At 55.4% G+C, this 18,877-nt stretch overlaps 2 protein-coding genes and 1 non-coding gene across 3 annotated transcripts in view; 1 reads left to right on the top strand and 2 right to left on the bottom strand.

Moving 5' to 3' along the window:
* Positions 1-4,038, top strand: part of STX1A (syntaxin 1A) — a 16,789-nt gene extending 12,751 nt beyond the window's left edge. The window contains 4 exon segments of the mRNA XM_007940392.1: positions 63-160; positions 1,225-1,362; positions 3,509-3,619; positions 3,961-4,038. Of these exon segments, the coding sequence (XP_007938583.1) occupies positions 63-160; positions 1,225-1,362; positions 3,509-3,619; positions 3,961-4,038 (425 nt within the window).
* A 1,867-nt stretch (positions 4,039-5,905) lies between these two features.
* BUD23 (BUD23 rRNA methyltransferase and ribosome maturation factor) lies at positions 5,906-18,875 on the bottom strand. The gene is made up of 12 exons (XM_007940381.1): positions 18,828-18,875; positions 18,693-18,730; positions 16,431-16,526; positions 16,264-16,346; positions 16,082-16,178; positions 13,249-13,345; positions 12,275-12,325; positions 11,603-11,688; positions 11,366-11,411; positions 11,016-11,074; positions 6,449-6,538; positions 5,906-5,960 (listed from the first exon to the last, which is right to left on the bottom strand). The coding sequence occupies exons 1-12, from the start codon at positions 18,873-18,875 to the stop codon at positions 5,906-5,908; spliced, it is 846 nt and encodes a 281-aa protein (XP_007938572.1).
* Positions 6,954-7,082, bottom strand: LOC122150229. The gene has a single exon (XR_006163553.1).
* Positions 18,876-18,877: the final 2 nt, after the last annotated feature.

Below are 18,877 nucleotides of genomic sequence, written 5' to 3'. Positions count from 1 at the left end.
GAGGGGCGGGGCTGGGGCTGAGGGGCGGGGCCGGAACTGCTGAGTTCCCCGGAGAAGACCAGGCTCAGTGTGACCCCTGCTTGCAGCTGGCCGGACCACAACGAGTGAGGAGCTGGAGGACATGCTGGAGAGCGGAAACCCAGCCATCTTTGCCTCGGGGGTAAGTGGAGACCCCACCCACCACGACCCCTCCTTCCGTGACCCCTGGTGTGCATGGAAAGTGCTGGGGCCCGTCAGTATTTGGTCAACAGGATCCATAGAGCCATCTTGTGAGGCAGGTTGGTGCCTGTGGGTTACAGAAAAGAAGGCGGAGGCCTGGAGAGGGGAAGGGACCAGGGTGAGGTCACGTGAATGTTAGTGGCAGAGATGGAACGAAGCCCCTGATCTCCTGATTCCTCATGGAGCCACTTCCTTGCTGCTTTCCCATTTGCCAGCCGTGGGGCAAACCATCCTCCCACCATCCATTGTTCCCTGGCGGAGGACGCTATGTCCCTGGCAGTCTGTATAGCCAAGTGACGCTCTGTTCTCTGCTGAGCAGGGTTCCTTCCTGGAGGAGGTGGCATACAGGTGTGGGAGGCATAGGTCCAGGAACAGAGGGGACAGCGGGCAGTTACAGTGAGCGTGGGAGGAAGCACAGGAAGGGGCGGAAGAGCGGCCGAGCTTCTGCTCAAGACGTGGGCCCGTGGGGATGGAGGAGCAGCCACCATGAGCTCTGGTGAAAACCCCCGGCAAGGAAAATGACCCTGTAATGAGCAGTTACTGGGAAGCAAGCACTGTTAGCCCTGAATTACAGATGAGGAAAACGGGTCTCGGATATTCACTCACACTATCCAGAAGCCAGGAGCTCCGGTAGCTTAGTGCCTAAGGCACTTGACTGCTGCTAACCAGAAGGCTGGCGGTTCAAACCCACCAACCACTCCTGGGAAGGAAGGTTGGGCGATCTACTTCCATAGTGATACTGTCTTGGAAACCCAAGAAGGGGTCGCTATGAGTGGAGTCTGACTCGACGGCACATAACCAACAATTAACATCCAGAAGCCGAGGGGAAGGTGGGGGAGGGCCGTGGCCAGAGGAAGCCTTGAGGCCTCTCTTCTGGAACAACACGGCTCAGGCCACTGCCTGTCCGAGCTGTCTTCCCCCCGGCCTTCTGCGTTTCTGGTTCTGGTCCCCACCCCCACCTCCTTCAGAGAGCTCTGGGTCCCAGCTCACTGCTCCACCCGCTAGATCATCATGGACTCCAGCATCTCGAAGCAGGCACTGAGCGAGATCGAGACGAGGCACAGTGAGATCATCAAACTGGAGAACAGCATCCGTGAGCTGCACGACATGTTCATGGACATGGCCATGCTCGTTGAGAGCCAGGTGAGTGCCAGGGGCCCTGCCTGCCAGCCCCCAGCAGCAGCTAGGGCTACACTAATCCCTGCCCTTTCTGCCCGACACGCTGCTCCTGCCTGGGAGGGACCAAGCCTTCAGGTAACTAGCCACTTGCTGTTGACAGTGCCTCCGGGGCCCTGCCTACCCTGAAGGACACCCTCCCACCCCTGCATGGCTCTGCTTGGCCCTCCCCTAGGCCCAGCCTTGTCCTGGCTACCAGCCATTTCTGAAGTGCCCATGGGGGACCAGGCATTTCTAGGAGCTGAAGGTATAGTGTGATTAGGACAGATGAGGGCTCTGCTTCCTGGAGGAAATGTCTGGTGAGAAAGGGCCCAAAACTCCACTGCCATCCAGTCTATTCCGACCCACAGCGCCCCTAGAGGACAGAGTGGAACTGCCCCATAGAGTTTCCAAGGCTGTCAGTCTTTCCAGAAGCAAAGGCCAAAACCAAACCCACTGCTACGGAGTCGATTCTGACTCACAGCGCCCCTAGAGGACAGAGTGGAACTGCTCTGTAGGGTTTCCAAGGCTGTCAGTCTTTACAGAAAACCAAAACCAAACTCACTGCTGTCAAGTCGGATCCGACTTATAGCGACCCCTCCTTGGTTTCCAAGGCAGTATCACTATGGAAGTAGATGGCCCAACCCCGAGGAGTGGCTGGTGGGTTTGAACCTCCGGCCTTCTAGTTAGTAGTCAAATGCCTTAGGCACTATGCCATCAAAGCTCCTAGTCTTTACAGAAGCAAAGCCCAAACCAAAGCCACTGTCAATCAAGTCGATTCCAACTCCTAGCGACCCTAGGTCTGCCCCATAGGGTTCCCAAGGCTGTCAGTCTTATAGAAGCAGACTGCCTCATCTCTCTCTCATGGAGTGGTCGATGGGTTAGAATTGCTGACCTTTTTGGTTAACCGAATGCTTTCACCACTGCACCACCAGATGGAAGGCTCTAGTTGTGCCAGGTGCTCAAGAGATGTTCCAAGGAGGCAATGTAGCCGAGCAGTGGTTCTCCAGCTGTCCCCCTGGAAGACTTATAAGTTTCCTGGTCCCCATTCCCGGAGATTGGTAGGTCAGGGTGAGGGCCCAGGAATTGTCATTTCTGTCAGGCTTAAGGGTGAGGTTGGTGCTGCTGGTCCGAGGACCCTGATAGAATGAGGGGCAGCCACTTTGGATGAGGTGGTCAGGGAAGGCCTGTAAGGTGGTGACATTTGAGCTGGCCATTCCGACTTTCCAGGGGAAGAGTGAAGAGCTGGCCCCGGGCAGAGGGACCAGCATGTGCAAAGCTCCCGAGACTGGTGAGAGCTTGACTGATCTGAGGACCAGAAAGTGGTCTGTGAGGCTGGAGTACAGAGTGGTGGGAGACAAGGAAGCTGGAGATGCGGTAGACTGGGCTGGCAGTGGTGATGCGTTTGTATTCCCTTCTAGATTAGAGGGTTTTAAGTATGGACGTAATGTGATCTGAGTTGAAGAAGCAGGTTGGCCGTGGGGAGGAGAGACCAGTGATACGAATGTTGGTGGGTGGCCGTGGCCGTGGAGTGAGCAGTTAGGTTATCAGCATGTTGTTTTCAGGAGTCTTGGGGCAGCATCACAGTTGGATTGGCCTTTCAGGGGCAGATTGGAACCAGACTGAGGGCTGTGGTGTGGGGATGACTTGCCAGGCCTGGGCTGGGCAGGGAGATGAAGGGCATGACAAGCCAGGGGCTCTTCACTGTTGAAGACCACAGACCATCAGAGCTGGAGGGTGGAGAGGCACTCAGTGCGGTCACCAGACAGGCACAGACTCCAGTCCACTGGCTCCTGACGCTGCTTTTTTTTTTTTGCCTGGCATACGTCTGTTTCTAGAGCCAGGCACCGTGGGTCTCTGCATGGTTCCCAACCCTTTGGCTGACACTGCATGGCCGGTCCCCCCATGACTGCCCTGTGGGGAGAGCTGGGAGCTGCCTTGGGAGCTTGCTGTGTCCTCCATGACCCACCCAGGAGCCTGGCCTCAGGGGCACAGGTGAGAAAGTGTACCCCATTCCAACTCCCACTCCCCCTCTCTCTCCCACGCCTCAGGGTACTGTCCGCAAGTCCTGCCCTGAGCCCCTCCCGCCGCTGAGGAGGGGGCCCTCGAGCTCGGCTCCTCCTCGGCCCCACAGGGGGAGATGATTGACAGGATTGAGTACAATGTGGAACATGCGGTGGACTACGTGGAGAGAGCCGTGTCTGACACCAAGAAGGCCGTCAAGTACCAGAGCAAGGCCCGCCGGGTCAGTAGCCCCAGCTTGGCCCGAGCCCACGTCCCCTATGACAGCCCCTTTCCCAGCGCCCCTAAGCCGCCCCCAATCCCTCCCCATTCTGCATTTCTCCCTCCTCTCAAAAGCCCTAACCAGACCCTTCACCTGACTTCAGTTGTACCATTTATTGTAACCCCTTCCTAGATCAATTCCAGGGCGTCCCCTCTCCCCGCCAACCCTCATTATACCCCGACACGTGCCTGTGCCCCTTCGCTGTTTCCGTGCCACGCCCCTCCAAGCTCTGCCCAGAACCGGCCCCCCCCACCGACAGCTCCCGCCCTGCTCACGCTGAGGCCTCCTCCCGCCTCCCGCAGAAGAAAATCCTCATCGTCATCTGCTGTGTGGTCCTGGGCATCATCATCGCCTCCACCTTCGGCGGCATCTTCGGGTAGAACGCGCACTGCTGCTCCACGGACGGTCCGCCTGGGAGGCCCCTGGCTGGGAGCGCCCCCTGCCCCATGCCGCTCCTCTCGGCCACAGGGCCCTCCATCCCTGCCCTGCCCTGAGCCATGTTGTGTGCATGATCTTTGTGACAGTGTGTCTGTACAGAAGAGGCAGAGGGGAGCCAGACTGGGCAACGGCCCACGGGGTGGGGACGGGAGTCTAGAAGGGACAGACTCAGGTCCTGGCTCAGACTGCCTCCCCGTGACTGGGCAGGGCTGTGCAGGGCAGCACCACCACCCTCCCCTACCCCCCCCCCCCGCCAGGCAGGGCTGTCCAGGACAGTACCGCCCCCCTCCCCTCCCTTCAGTAATTGCCCTGGGGCCTTGGGTCTGCCCTCCCAGGTACCAAGGCGCTCTGGACCACCGTCTTGCCTCCAACTGACCCGCCCATCTGCCCTTTCCTTTGGCCTCTCCAGCTGTCACCCCAAGCTGAGCCCCAAGGGCTGGGGGAATAGCTGGCCACATGGTGCTGCTTTTCAGGTTAGGGCAGGGGTGGCCCCGAGGGACAGCCCAGCTCTGAGCCTGATAGCCGATCACTGCCAGGGAGGCTGAGGGACCATGGCTTCCAGTCCCCTTCCCGACCTGGGGTAAAGCCGACAGATCTTAATCTTAGGCTCCCTTGGCTTCATCCTCCCTTTACCCACCCCCATTCCCACAGCCCAGGAGCAGCCCCTTCGGCCTAGGTCTGCCCCAGGTGACCCTCTGGAAGAGGCTGCCTGGTGTCCTGCCCCAGTGGCCCTTGGAGCTGGGGAGGCAGGCTAGGCCCCATCAGCACCTGCCTGGCTGCAAGGTGCAGCCAGCCCAGCCACTGACCCCGGCAGGCCTCGGCTGGGTCTCAAGCCATTGTGTGTTGCATGTTTGGGACAGTGGTCCCTGCTCTTGTGCTCTGGGAAGTCAGCAGTTGTCACTTCAGGCTGCAGTCACGTCCTCCTCTTGCTGTCCCGCTGATGTGCCATGTGGGCGTCAGGTGTGTCATGCAGTATTCAGCAGCCAGCCAGGGAGGGGCCCCCCCAGCCCCCCTTCCTCCCCCACAAACAAGGAGTGTGCATGCCACTGCATGCAGCGGGCGGCCCTCTGGACCCCCCCTCAGCTTCGCTCCTGCCGTGACCACCGTCCGTGTTGCCTTTGACAGCCACTCCCCCTCCTCCACCCCTTTGCCAAAGGTCTTGGCACAACCAGCTGCCCATTTTGTGAGATTTTTACGTAGAATAAACATTTGTATCTGTACCAGGCCTCTTCTCTGCATTTCTTACTGTTGGCAGGTCACAGCGTCGGACGTGCGAGTGAATGGATGTGGCACCGAGAAGGGGCTGGGAGGCAAAGGATCTCACACCCCTTCCCTCAGCTCCACCTCTGGTCTTGGACAGGAAGGAGCCCTCAGTGGGTAATCCTCAGCCTTTTCTGAGGGCAGGCCCCCTCCTGCTTGGTGCCCAACGCCTGCTCTGTCTTGCACGGCTCACGCCAGTCCTTCTCACCACTTGCCAGAAGTCTCAGCAACTAAAAGACCCTGCTCCCGTCTGCCTGCTAGGTGGTCTCCCACAGCTCCAGTGTCCAACACAGAAACTCAGAAAACAGCTGGAAAATGCCAGCAAGCCAGAGAGCTCACAGAGAGTGGTTTATTCCAGAACAAAATACGATGCCCTCGGAGCTTTTCTTCAGAAGAAAATGCTTTTAGGCAACACAACTTTGTTCAAACGCTGTTCTGTCAAGTGATCAAACAGCCGCTTCAGGAGGGAAAACTTGTTGGCATAAGTGCCTGGCTAGATGTTAAGGTCACACCTGGGATGCAGGCCTGTCCCAAGGCCGCAGCTGGTGCCTAGAAACGGGGCTTGCGCTTGCGCCCGGTGTACTGAGTGTCAGGCCTGACCTCCCTGTGCCAGAGAAAAGATGGGTGGGAAGAGCAAACCGTCAAAAAAGAACAAGAAGCCCCTGGGACACCCCTGGATACAGGTGGGTCTCTGGCAGCAGCAGACGCTCTCCCTCCCCCTTCCCCATGCCAGCTCAGGTACTCACACCCTCCCTCCCCCCTCCCAGCCAGGTACTCACACCCCTCCCCCTCCTAGCCAGGTACTCACACTCCCTCCCCCTTTCCCAGCCAGGTACTCACACACCCCCTTTCCCCCTCTCCCAGCCAGGTACTCACACCCCCTCTCCCCGCCAGGTAGGTACTCACACCCCTCCCCCTCTCCCAGCCAGGTACTCACACACCCCCTCTCCCCCTCTCCCAGCCAGGTACTCACACCCTCCCCTGCCTCACCTGGACAGGTCCTCACACCCCCCTCCCTTTGCCCAGTCAGGTACTCACCCCCCCCAGTCAGGTCCTCACACCCTCCCCCGCCACGCCCAGCCAGGTACTTACTTGCCCTGCCGCCTGCGCCGCTCTTTCTTTTCCAGCACCCACTCCCGGCTCTTCTTCACCACCCCTCTCCTCGCCACCTTGTACGGGACCCTGTGTGGAGACAGGAGCCGTGCGCGGCTGGGCAGGGCTGCCTGGTGCAGCAGTTACCCCAGGCAGACACCGGCAGCGGCTTTCTCGAGTCAGGCCACCAGTCCCCCTTCTTTCAAATGCCCAGTCTTCCCTTCCACAAGAGAAGCCCCATCGCAGACACCTCGCCTCGATGGTAACAAGGCGACTGACTGTATGGGGGCTGGAGGGGCAGGCGTCTCCAGGGGGTGTGCACATACCCTGCCTGTGGGGCAGACCCAGCACAGCTACTTCAGGAGCAACCCGAGCTATGACAGCCTCACAAGCTATGACAGCCTCACGAGAGGGTGGGACAGCGCGAGGAGAGCCACGTCAGGCCTAAGTCTGATTTGGGGCCAGCGTCCCTGCCACAGACCAAGAGGGCCTCCCTGGTAATAACAAATGTCTGAGGCAGGAAAACAAGGCCGCCCAGCTCACAGCAGCCCCGACGGTAATCCTCCAGGCTGATCTGGGCCTCTTGCCCTGGCTGAGGAGAAAGGGGACCCCACAGCCCCGGGGAAAAAAGGCCAGGAGCAGGGGACACCGGGGACCCCAGACCATACCCCCAACTGGCAGCTGGGAGCGACTGCTTCCAGTGTAAGTCCTACCACTAAGCCTGCTTGCCATGAGTCACGGCCCCGGGTGCTCCAGCTGCCAGGAGCACCCATGACTGAACGGAGGCCTGAGGGCCTGGGCAGTGGCAGGGGCCCCACACAGCAGGCCAAGTGAGCGCAGGGCCCAGGGGCTGTGACGGTGGCTGAGGGAAGGAGAAACATGGGCCGAGGGGAGGAGCTGGTATTTCTACAGCAGAAGTGAGAAAAGACAGCTCCAGACAGGAGGCAATACATGAAAAAGGCCCCGTGACGGACTGAAAGGGGAGGCCAGGGAACAGCAAACAGTCCTGTTTGGCTGGACTCCTGGGCACAAGGAGACGGGCAAGGCGAAGGCCAGACTGGCGGGCTGGGCCGATTCACGGAGGACATGTGGTCCCCCAGGAAGCAGCAGGGAGTCTGAACGTTTTATCCCCTGGGAAGGCACCATGTGATCTCGACTCTAGCAGAGCGCACAGAGGCCACAGCTCAGGCCAGAAGCAAGCGGGCCCACCACGAGGGCACAGGAAGAAGGGAGCGGGGTGGACAGATGAGGGGAGGTGGGGGAGGAACCCAGCAGACCCTGGCGGCAGCCCCGAGAAGCCGGTGTGGGGGAGCCAGCCCGTCCCCACGTGAACGCCAAGTCCGATGACCAGGGGCAGAGCAGGGGGCAGCTGCAAACTTGGGGCTCGAAATGCCAGAGGATGAATCCTAAAGAATCTAGAAGGAAGTGAAAACTGGGGGGGGCGGGGGTGGGCAGTGAGTAAGGGGCAAGGTGTCAGCCAAAGGAGGAACAGGAGTCATGGGGGGAGGTAAAGGGAGCAGGTGAAGATGAGGACAGCCCCGAACCGCAGGTGCTGAGAGAAGTGGGGGTCTGCAGGGCCAGAGCCAGGGAGGTGGGTGGGCTGAGGCAAGTCTTCCGACTGATGGATTAGAAAGCCTCTGGACTTTTAAGAGGCAGGGTGGAGGCTTACCGTCTGCTAGAGCCTGGTGAAACCCACGAGACTATGGCCCCTGGTCACCCTTTGGGTCTGGAATTGAACTCACTCCCGTGGCTTCCAGCCACACAACAGACAGGCATGTAAGGTGAACATTTATACCAGATAGATTCGCTCCTTAGAGCCATCAACCGTGGAAGATCAGCAGGGCAGTATATACACAGGGAGAGAGCTCAGAGGGCAGGAAAGAAGGACACAGGGAAAAGGTAGGACACGGGGAGGAAGTGGGAAGAGAGCTGTTACACTGTGGGGACTGCAGTCAATGTCATGAAACCAAAGGTACCACGGACTGCCAGAAGAATGAACAAATCTGTCCCAGAGGAAGTACAGCTGGAATGCTCCTTGGAAGCGAGAATGGCCAGACTTCGTCTCACCTACTTTGGTCATGTTGTCAGAAGGGACCATTCCCTGGAGAAGGATGTCATGCTTGGTAAAGTGGGGGGTCAGCGAAAAAGCGAAAGGCCCTCAATGAGATGGATTGACGCAGTGGCTGCCAGGACGGGCTCAGGTGCAGCAAGGACACGAGGACTGTGCGGCTCCTGCGGGACGGGGCAGTGATCTGCTCTGTTGTACGCAGGGTCGCGATGGTTCAGAGCCAACTCGACGGCACTAAACAACAGCAACGTTTCTTTTTCCTATAACTGGCCTGACTATGATTAGACAGAAGTGACAGTAACGGAAGTCACCAATTATCTTTCCAGTGGGCAACAGAGTCTCCACCAAAGCTGAGAACTAGGGAGTGAAAGCCTGCAGAACAAGGCAGAGCCCTCAACAGCCATGTCCTGGGCTCAGTGCCTGCCCAAGTGGTGGTATAAGGCCCCTCTTTTGAGGTGCCGAGGAATGGATGGGCTGAGGTTACAGAACGTGGTCACGCTTACAATCAGGACCTGTCGTCTACGGACACCAGTGTGAGGACAAGAGAGACCTAAGTGAACGTTTTATCCCCCAGGAAGGACACAATGTGATCTGGACTCTAGCAAAGTGCACAGAGGCCAAGCTCAGGCCAGAAGCAAGAGGGCCCACCACTAGGGCACAGGACCTAAGCAACCTGGACGTGCTCTGTGAAGGAAGAGACGCGAGCGAGAAGGGCCACCAGTCATGGGCACCTCAGAGCACAACAATCTAGACTAGGCCCTGGCCACCCATAGGAAACGGGCTGGGGAAGCCAGGTGACCTCCGAGGGCCAAGGGTCGTTGTCATGGTTAGGTGCCATTTGGAATTAATTTTGAGTCACGGGGACTCCGTGTGACAGCAGAGCTGCCACGTAAGGCATCCTAAACCCATAATCTTTAAGAAGCAGACTGCCAGGGCTTCTTCCCGCGGAGTCGCTGGGTGTGTTTGAACCGCCCACCTTCAGTTGGCAGTGCTTAACCCCTGCGCCCCCAGGACTCCTGAGGGCTCAGACGGCGTAAATCTGCTGTGGACGCGAGGCACGCGCTCGTGGTTTTCACCAGTGCTGGCCCTTCCAGAGTCACTCGCGCTCTGCCTGTTCCACTGTCCCCCTTAAGACCTTTCACTCACGTCAACCAGAACGAAGAAATAACATTCTTCCTCACTACCTTAGAATGAATTATTCATTCAAGAAATAGTGTGCACTGATTATTAACAGCTATTATTCCTGATATCCCCACTGAGTGTTCACTCTAGCTGGGGAAACAGATAAAACCCAAGTAAACAAATACAATTTCAAACAGTAAAAGGTGCTAAGAAAAACAAGGAAAGGTAAGAGATACTCACTGAAGACGCTAAATCACACGATGTGATTTACATTAAAAAAAAAAAAAAAAAGGAAAAGATCAGTCTTACAGCTGTGCGGGAAGGAGGCAAAGACTGAGAACATGGAGACACCAGGCATCCGACAGTGACCCAGGAAGAGGTAGGGACTTAAGCCAGGCAGGATGGGGAAAGGGCCATACGAGACCTGCTGAAGGACTGAGCATGGGATGTAAGGACAGACAGATGACTGAGCCAGTGAAGAACGGGAGGAAGTGTCGGGGAAGTCCTGGTCTGGACGCTGGGAGGCAGACGCTGGGACCGCAGCCATGAACTGACAGCCAGCCTTGAGAGCGGCGTAGAGAGAGAAGGGGTCCAGGCTGGGCCCAGGTACTCCACAGGAGTCATCCACACAGTGGCCTGGGAAGGAACAGCAGGTGAAGTAAGAGAAAACCAGGAGCGGAGGAGGCCTCAGAAAACCAAGTAAAGAGAAAGCGATCGGCTGGGAGACCCTCCTGAGCAGACAAGGTCCGAACAAAGGAAAAAGGACCAAAAAGAGACCGCAAACCTGGCAAGATGGCGGTGCTGGTGACCCTGCACATGTGTGACATGGACTGGGAGACCTGGGAGACCAGCAGCAGAGGAAGCAAGCGGCAGCAAAGAGCAGGGAGGAGGCCGTGAGGAGGAGCAGAGACCCGCAGTCGCTGGACGCTGTCACCGGGTGGAGAGGGTCTCCAGACCTGTGCAGCTGTCTGTGTGCAGGTGGGAAGGACCCAGGCGAGCAGAAGTGAGGGCACAGGAGGGGGAGGGGCAGGAGAGCCCCGGGGGCCAAGGGGGACACAGGTGAAGAAGGGGAGCCCCGGGGAAAGAGAGACAGCCTGTGGCAGGATGGAGGGGACGCGAGCAGACTCGCAAAGGGTGTCCAGGCTTCGCAGTGACCCACACACATCCAGAAGGGCCCCGGCCCATGAGGCTGGAGTGGGGACAGTCCAAAGGGGTCTCCGGTTCTAATACCACCGGTGTCACTGCTGCGTATAAACCTGAGACCTGGACTGAAGCCGAGCAAAGCGGAGTCCTGCTGCCGCCAGCTTCCTCCGCCACGTCCAGCAGACCTGGCTGCGGTGAAGCCGGCGCCTGAGGCCAGCTGAGCGAGGCCTTTACCTCTCTTTCGTGAACGTGGACTCCTTGTCCTCGACTCCGTCTTTTTGGTCACTCAGCCCCTATAAGAACCAAAGTGCTCTTAGACCATCCGGAGATCTCTCAACCCACTTGCCCCACCCCACAAGGGCTGAGCCCTTCCGTCAGGTGCCAACCCAGTCCCAGAGCAGGGACCACCACTGCACTTTGGGACCTGGAGAGCGGAAGTCTCTGCTCCAGATTCCAGAGGATTCAGGCAGGCCTGGCTCCATACTGTGGAGCCTGCTCTACTCGTGTGCTCCCAGCATTCTCCTCAGGTAAGCCCCAAGTCTAGAACCCAAAAGACACAGGCCCGCAAACCCAGGGCCTCTCACCTTTGGTAGAAAGCTCGAAGGCCCAGAAAACAAACAGAGGTAGAACCTGAAACGAGAGTGCCAAGTGAGGTCCTCCCCATCTCCCTCCCATCGCTGGGAGCAGAGAGTATGGGCCTGCCTGCCTGGGTCCTGAGGCCCCAAGCCCGCATTGCTCTGGTCCACTCAGCAGTGGCCTCAAAGGGCTCGCTCGGGACCCTCCCGCTCCAGCCCGGGCAGCCCCCTGGCCTGAGCACTCACTTCTTTGCTTTGGCACTGTTGGGGTAGTCCACCACCACGCCCCCAGTGAAACCAGCCTTCGTGGCCTGGGTCGTGATCAGCTCTAACTGCGAGGGAGGAAGACTGCGAGTCAGACAAGGGCGGGTGCAGGGGCAGACGGCTCCCCGCCCCTCCGGTGAAGCAGCCTGCCTGTCTGGCACCAGGAGGGACCTTGCCTGGGTGAACTAAAGACCCTTATCACAGCCTGTTCCCAACTCTGAGACCTAAAAAGTCCTGCGGAGGAAAGCATAGGCTAGAACCAGCCTCCCTCCCCTGTCACTTTCCAGTCTGGGGAAGGACCCATCTCCCCACTCAAATCTCAAAAACTGGCCATCCACTGGGAGCCAGTCTTTCTGTTACTAGTCAGGTCAGTTCACCATTTGTCTTCGAAGTCTGTACTTCCTAGGTCTCCATACTTCACAGAACAGACACCTGTTGACATCCTCACACCCCAGTCACATCTGTAACCCCACCTTAGGATATCAGTCATGAACGTGGGGTCACAGGGACCACTCAGGTGTGCATCTCCCCTTCTCCCACCAATCAGCAAAAGGACCCTTCCCAAGAGCAGGAGGACAGATGAGTGAGGAGCAGGACCACCTGCCTGCTCTGGGGTCCCCCCCTCCCTGTACCTCCAGCGGCCCAGGGGCTCACCTGCTCCGAGTTTTCTGGGTACAACTGCAGGACAGCGCGGGCGCCACGGGCCTGCCAACAGAAACAGCACTATCTCACCAAAGCCCCGAGGAGTCAGGGCCTGGAGATCCTCTCTCCCAACATTCACCAAATCTTCACTGAGCTTCTGTTATGTCTACACACTGTTCTCAGAGCTGGGCACACAGGAGTGAAGAGAGTAAGCACACAAGGGCACGTATCCCCCAAGCTCCGGGAGCCCACGTTTCGGTGGGGGAGGCAGCTAATTGACAGTGACAAGAGCCAGGGAGAAAAATAAATTGGGACAAAGGGATGAAGAGTGACAGACACAGCTTCATTGACTCTGGTTCTAGGAAGAGGCCTCTCTCGGAGGCCACCTGGGCAGAGGTTTGAGTGTAGTGGGGAGCTCAAGATGGAGACCATGACACAACAGTATGTCAGCAGAAAGGGCAAACACAAGGGTTCCCAGAACTTCAGGACCAACCCCAGCATATGTGGAAGAGAGACCAGGTCCTGTGTCAGACCAGCCACCAGTTGGAGTATGCCATCCCCAGAGAACGGATGAGTGGGGAGAACTATGGAGACCAAGAACAGTTGCTTCACAGAAGTCTAAGAGCTCAATGTGGGCACTCTGGTCGGGGTCCTCACTCCGCTGACTCCATGGCCCCACACCAACTGTTGATTAAAACTCAGCACAGTGGATACACAAGCAGTGACTAATAAGCAGGCTCTATTCCAAATCAGTACATTGGTCTTGGGTTTGATATCACTGTTGTCTGGGTTTGCTTAGGGACAGTCAGCCCACTGAGCTTGATCTTCTGTTTAGGCTGAGGACCTGGACAGAAGTGACCACAACCAAGTCCATGTGGTCCTACCTTAAAGGCCTTCCCATGGGAGACCTCTTCTTCATCACTGTACCTGCAGGGCAAGGGAGGGACAGCCAGCCAGCCCAGGCGGAGAGGGGAACTCATACTCACCAGAATGGAATAAAGAGAGGAGAAAAAGCAGTACAGGCGCTTGGCAGGGTTGTCGGACTTCTTGTTAGCATTACAGAGCCACTGCACAGCAGAAATGCTAAAAAGGAAGGAAGGGACCTAGTCAAGAAAGGGACCAACATGGGCTGTTCCCCTGCCCCTCGGGAGACCCTGACACCACACACCCAGGTGACACCTCCAGGTGACACCCTCCTGCCCAGGGTGTCTTTCGTGGAATGTACGGGTCCACGCCAGGTCACCCTTTGACAATGCTGTACCCAACAGAGTCTACAGAAGGCCACATTTACACCCTTGTAGCCGACCTAAGGAAGTATCTTCTCAAGCTTGTTTCTACACACCTCTGAACTTACACATATGACTCAGTGCACCACAACTATCTTTGCCTGCCGCTCCTTCATTCCCTTCCTCCAATCAAGGGAATCTGGGAAATTCCCTTTTTCACAGACACAAAGCCATTCCCTCACCCTCCTAACCTGCCTCCTTCCACTCTGTCCGTCAAGTGTCTCCAGAGTCCCCGTATTTCACACCTCAGGCACCTACTACCATGCCCTCTGCTCTGGCCTCTCGTCCTCACTGCTGTGCACACACCCACAGACCTCCCAACTCTACTACCATCCGACCGCCTCTCCCAGTTTTTACTTCTTCTCTCCTATGAGGCTCTGGTGGTTCAGTAGTAGAATTCTCGCCTTCCATGTAGGAGATCCGGATTCAATTCCCGGCCAAGACACGTCCTAACCACTACCACCCGTCTGTCAGTGAGGCCCTGTGTGTTGCCATGAGGCTGAACAGGTTCCAGTGGAGCGTCCAGACTGAGAGGGACCAGGAAGAAAGGCCTGGTGATCCACTTTCCAAAACTGTGTCAGTGAAAACCCTACGGGTCACCAGTCTCGCCCATAACTGATCATGAGGCCGGCACAGGGCCAGGCCACGTTTTGTTCCACTGAACGCCGGGTCGCCATGAGTCGGGGCCAACTCATCTTGGCAGCAAGAACAACTGCTCTCCTGGGTCAACCCTCACGACCATTTGATTGGATTATTCTTAGGATGGGGTCAAAAATGTTCTGGGAGCCAACCCCACACAGTCTCATGTCCACGCTCTTTCTCATTCACCCCTACGGTCCAACCAGGTTCCTCTCCCCACCCGCCCTGCCTTTGCTCCCTGTAGTCCTCCACTTCTTGACCATCCAAACTCCTCCCACCCTCCAAGGCCCGGCCCCTCCTCCTTCTTGAGGCTCTCCCGTGCTCTGACGCCTTTTCAGAACCCTGTTGGCCCCGTGCCTCCCTTCCTGTACACCTCACTCTTGGCTTTGTGCTTAATTGCCTGGCCCGTGTCCCATGCTACCTAATCAACTATGGAGATTCGTAAAGGCAGGCACTGTTTCATTTTTACAGACTCCTGTCACCTTGTACAATGTCTTACACGGAGCAAACGTTAAAAAAGAGAAAAAGAAAGTTTGCTGTCAAACTATCTTTCCTCTTAAAAACCAACAAACAACAAAAATGGACTCTTTACTCCTCAAGCATACAAACCACACCACTGATCCTTGATCTTTACAGGCCAGAACATCTCACTGAATTATTATGAGAAAGCATTTGCCACCCTTGAGAGGGTCTCTTTTTTCCTTCAACAGAACAGGACTGTGAAGTAAGACTTTGCTAAAATTATTTCATATATGAAGACAGAAAGGTTACATTCTCTATCAAGTGATAAAACTAAATTGGCACATTTGCTCCACCTGGTGCATCGCTGGTAAGCCCCTGTTAGCTTGCTACCAATCCCAGACAGTCAATGAATTTGAGCTTGGCTCTTTGCTTAAAGGCAGGGTTGAGAAGCAAAATAAAAGCCATTAATAAAGTGAGGGGGGAAAAAAGGTGGGGGGGTGTTTCTCTTTTTTTCAGTCTCATTCCCAGATGTTAACTAATCCCTTACCTAAAAGAAAACCTTCAAATCCAAATTCCTAGCCCTACCCTGATGCCTTGGGAGCTCTGGTAGCATAGTGTCTAAGGCATTTGACTGCCCACCAGAAGGCTGGCAGTTCAAACCCACCAGCCACTCCTCGGAAGGAAGATAGGGCAATCTACTTCCATAGTGATACTGCCTGGGAAACCCAAGGAGGGGTCGGTCACTGAGACAGGGCCAACTCCACGGCAGTGGGTCTGGTTTGGTTCTTTTTTGGACCCTGACGCCTGCCTCCTTGCCTCTCAACCTAGGATCCCAGGAGCAGGTCTGCATACAGGCCCTGATTAAGCTAGGCCTTCCTGCCTTCCTCTCCCATTCCCTACCTCCACCCCGGCAAGGAAACACAGCACCATATATGAGACAGAACTTAATCATGGAAGACAAAGAAAAACATCATGTTTCTAACAGGAATTTCCATTTTCTAAGATGTGTTTTCAAAGTAACATGTACACGCTCCAAACTCAAGTACCTTGACTCTGACCACTGACGTAGAACTCCCAAGCCACTCAAGAAAATGGAGCAGTGGCCAATGCCCACTACAGAGTTCTTGAAAGAGAAGGCAACAATATGGCTGCTGGGCCCAACAAGATGATGCCGAGGGGCTCAGAGACATGCCTCTCCCACCCCCACACAAAGCAGAAAATCTATACCAGTGGTGTTGAACCTGGCATTGCAAGATAATCACAGGACTAGACGGTTTTGAAAGGCCAAAAACACACGCTCCTGGGCCTTGCTCTGACTTATAGATTTGAAAACCCCAGGGATGTGCATTTTTAAGTATCCCGTGGGTCTCTGCTGCACAGGTTTAGGAAGTACCAGGAGGAAGGACTAAAAGCAGGAAGTGAGGACTCTCACCTGATACAACCATCAAAGGAACCTGGTTTGAAGGGGATGCCCTGGCCCATGTCTCCAAGAAGCAGGTCTCCCTCTGTGTCTCTGTCCAAGGCCGTGTCTACGTTGGAGAAGAGGAAGTCAGGGAAACAGATGACAGGCACAGCTGCTCCACACTCAGTGCCAAAGGGGAGGGACACACTTACCCAGCATGGCGGGGCTGATGTCGATGCCCACCCAATAGTGGCCCTCTTCTGAGAGATAATCCCCACTCAGCCCTGAGCCACAGCTGGAAGACAAAATCAAACAGGGACTCAGCAGTGCATAGCTGACATGCCACCTGGACCAGCTGAGCCAGCCCCCAGGATCTTACCCAACATCCAGCAGGAAAGAGGGCTGCCCCTCAGGCAGGCCAAGGAGCTCCAGCGCTCGCTCAGCCATCCTGGTCTGGATGTCAATCATCCGTGAGCTGCAGAGCAGAAGCACAAGTGACTGGGGAGGGAGTTCTGGGCCAACACTTCCCCTAGATCCACAAAAGCCAAGAAAGGAAGGGACAACCATACCGAAGGGCTCTTTCCTGATCCCTTCACATGGTTATTCTCACTACCATCAAGTCGATTCCAACTCATAGAGAACCTGTTGGGTTCCAAGGCTGTAAATCTTTACAGAAATAGATTGCCCCATCTTCCTTCTGCAGAGCGGCTGGTGGGTTTGAACTGTAGACTTTTCAGTTAGCAGCCAAGTGCGTTATCCACTATGCCACCAGAGCTCCTTAATTCTAATTTGGGAGCAACAAATTCAACAACAACATGACCCCAAAAGTCCAAGGCATACAGCAGTATGAGGTGTAAGGAGCAAATCCCTTAAGTTAATGACCAACCATCGGGTATCTGCAATTCTATTAGGAGCTCTGGTGGCACACTGCTTAAGGCATTTAACCAGAAGGTTAGTGGTTCAAACCCACCAGCCACTCCACGGAAGGAAGGCTGGGCAATCTACTTCCATAAAGATTTACCACCTCGGAAACCTAAAGTGGGTCACTATGAATCAAAATTGACTTGATGGCAGTGAGTTTGGTTTGTTTATTACTTGCTAAGGTTCTATTTCCAGAGAACCATCATCATTGTATGCCATCTGCGATTCTTAGTAACCCTATGAGTAGAACTGCCCCATAGGGTTTCCTAGGCTGTAATCGCTACAGGAGCACATCGCCAGCTCTTTCAACCGAGGAGCCCCTGAGAGGGTTTGAACCACCACCCTTTTGGTTTGCAGCAAAGCGCTTAACTAATGCACCATCAAGGCTCCTTTCTCCACCAGTTATCCTCATACCAAAAAAAAAAAAACTTACTGCCTTTGAGTCGGATCCAACTTATAGTGACCCCTCCTTGGGTTTCTGAGGTAGTATCACTACCGAAGTAGATTGCCCCATTTTCCTTTCCAAGAAGTGGCTGTGTGTTTGAACCACCAGCCTTCTGGTTAGCAGTCAAATGCCTTACGCACTATACCACCAGAGCTCCCTTTATCCTCATACATAAGGGTTAATTAACAATGCTTTTGCACAACAAAAAGAGCACTGTCCATGAGAAACTTAACACAAGCCACATAGGACATATTAGTACCCATGGTTTAAAAGATATTAGATTATTTGCTTAATCTAATTAATATTGTATTTGACCTAACCCAATATGCCCAAGATATTATTTCAACACATAACCAACAACAACAACAAAAAAGATCAGTAACATATGTTTTCCTCATACGAGGTGATTTGGACTATCATTGTTGTTGCTAGGTGCTGCTGAGTCGTCTTGACCCATAGGGACCCTGTGCACAGCAGAACAAAGCACTGCCCCAATTCGCCCCAGCTCCACCATCCCTGCTATTCAGACTAGCCACCTGTCAACAGATGGCCGGCCACTGGCTACCTTGTTGGACAGAGCAGGTCTACAGAATGACATAACTGGCCTTCTCAAAACCAAGGGAAAGAATCCTACAGGACAGTTCTCAAAAGGCCTAAAGTGTAACACAGGGCTCTGCAGCTAGGAGGAAAAAAGGCTTCCATTCGATCCATGACAATTGACCTGAGATTTCTGCTGACTTAATTTGATCAGAAAGCTGCAGGTTTTTCTACAGGAGGAGTGTAGTGACAAGCGCACGCCTGGAAGTCCCAGCTCTAGCCCTAGTCTGCTAAATGACTTTGTAGTTACATATGGAACTAGCTTCTATAACATTCTGATAGTATCTCTGGGTTGTGAGGATCAGCTGAGATCGCCTCAACCAATACAATAGTATTCTAAGAATCCTATTTCCCTTCCGATAGTACTGACAGCTTACACACATCCACTGCCTAGCTCACCACATGCTTCAAAACAAGTCACCGCGTGGGATTCTGAAAACAGCCTAGAGAAGTAGATGCCATCACCCCCAGTGTAACGATACGGTTACGAAGGCCCAGAGGATTCGGTGATTTACGTAAGGTGCCTTTGCCAGTGGAAGAAATGGGATCAACCCAGGTCCCCCCCTTCTCCCCCACCAAATTCTACGTGCTTTGCAAGCACAGCCCGTAGTCAGGGTCTCGCAGGCAATGTGCCGGTTCCCGACCCCCGACACCGCGTGATATTCAGGCTCCCCTCACTTGCGAACGTATTTCCGGGCTTCATTCTCGTCGTAAAACTACAGGAAAGAAAAAGAGAAAGCGGCGGTAAGGGGAGGGCTCGAGACGCTGTGGTCCAGCAAGAGGAGAGAGGGATGACGCTGGCTACAGCCTCACCAGCTCCGGGGGTCCGCCATGCTCCGGCCTCCGCCCGCGGCAAGCCATGC

This window comes from Orycteropus afer, unplaced genomic scaffold, assembly GCF_000298275.1.
Source record: "Orycteropus afer afer isolate SDZICR_OR568_19922 unplaced genomic scaffold, OryAfe1.0 scaffold00006, whole genome shotgun sequence".
NCBI lineage: Eukaryota > Metazoa > Chordata > Mammalia > Tubulidentata > Orycteropodidae > Orycteropus > Orycteropus afer.
This window is presented reverse-complemented; position numbering and strand designations above follow the sequence as displayed.

Coding starts and splice junctions, on each gene's coding strand:
- BUD23 (XM_007940381.1), bottom strand. CDS start 18,875: ATGGCTTGCCGCGGGCGGAGGCCGGAGCATGGCGGACCCCCGGAGCTG. Junction 16,179..16,263: donor CATCAGCCCCGCCATGCTGG/GTAAGTGTGTCC, acceptor TCTCCAACGTAG/ACACGGCCTTGGACAGAGAC. Junction 13,346..16,081: donor TCCTTTGATGGTTGTATCAG/GTGAGAGTCCTC, acceptor CTTCCTTTTTAG/CATTTCTGCTGTGCAGTGGC.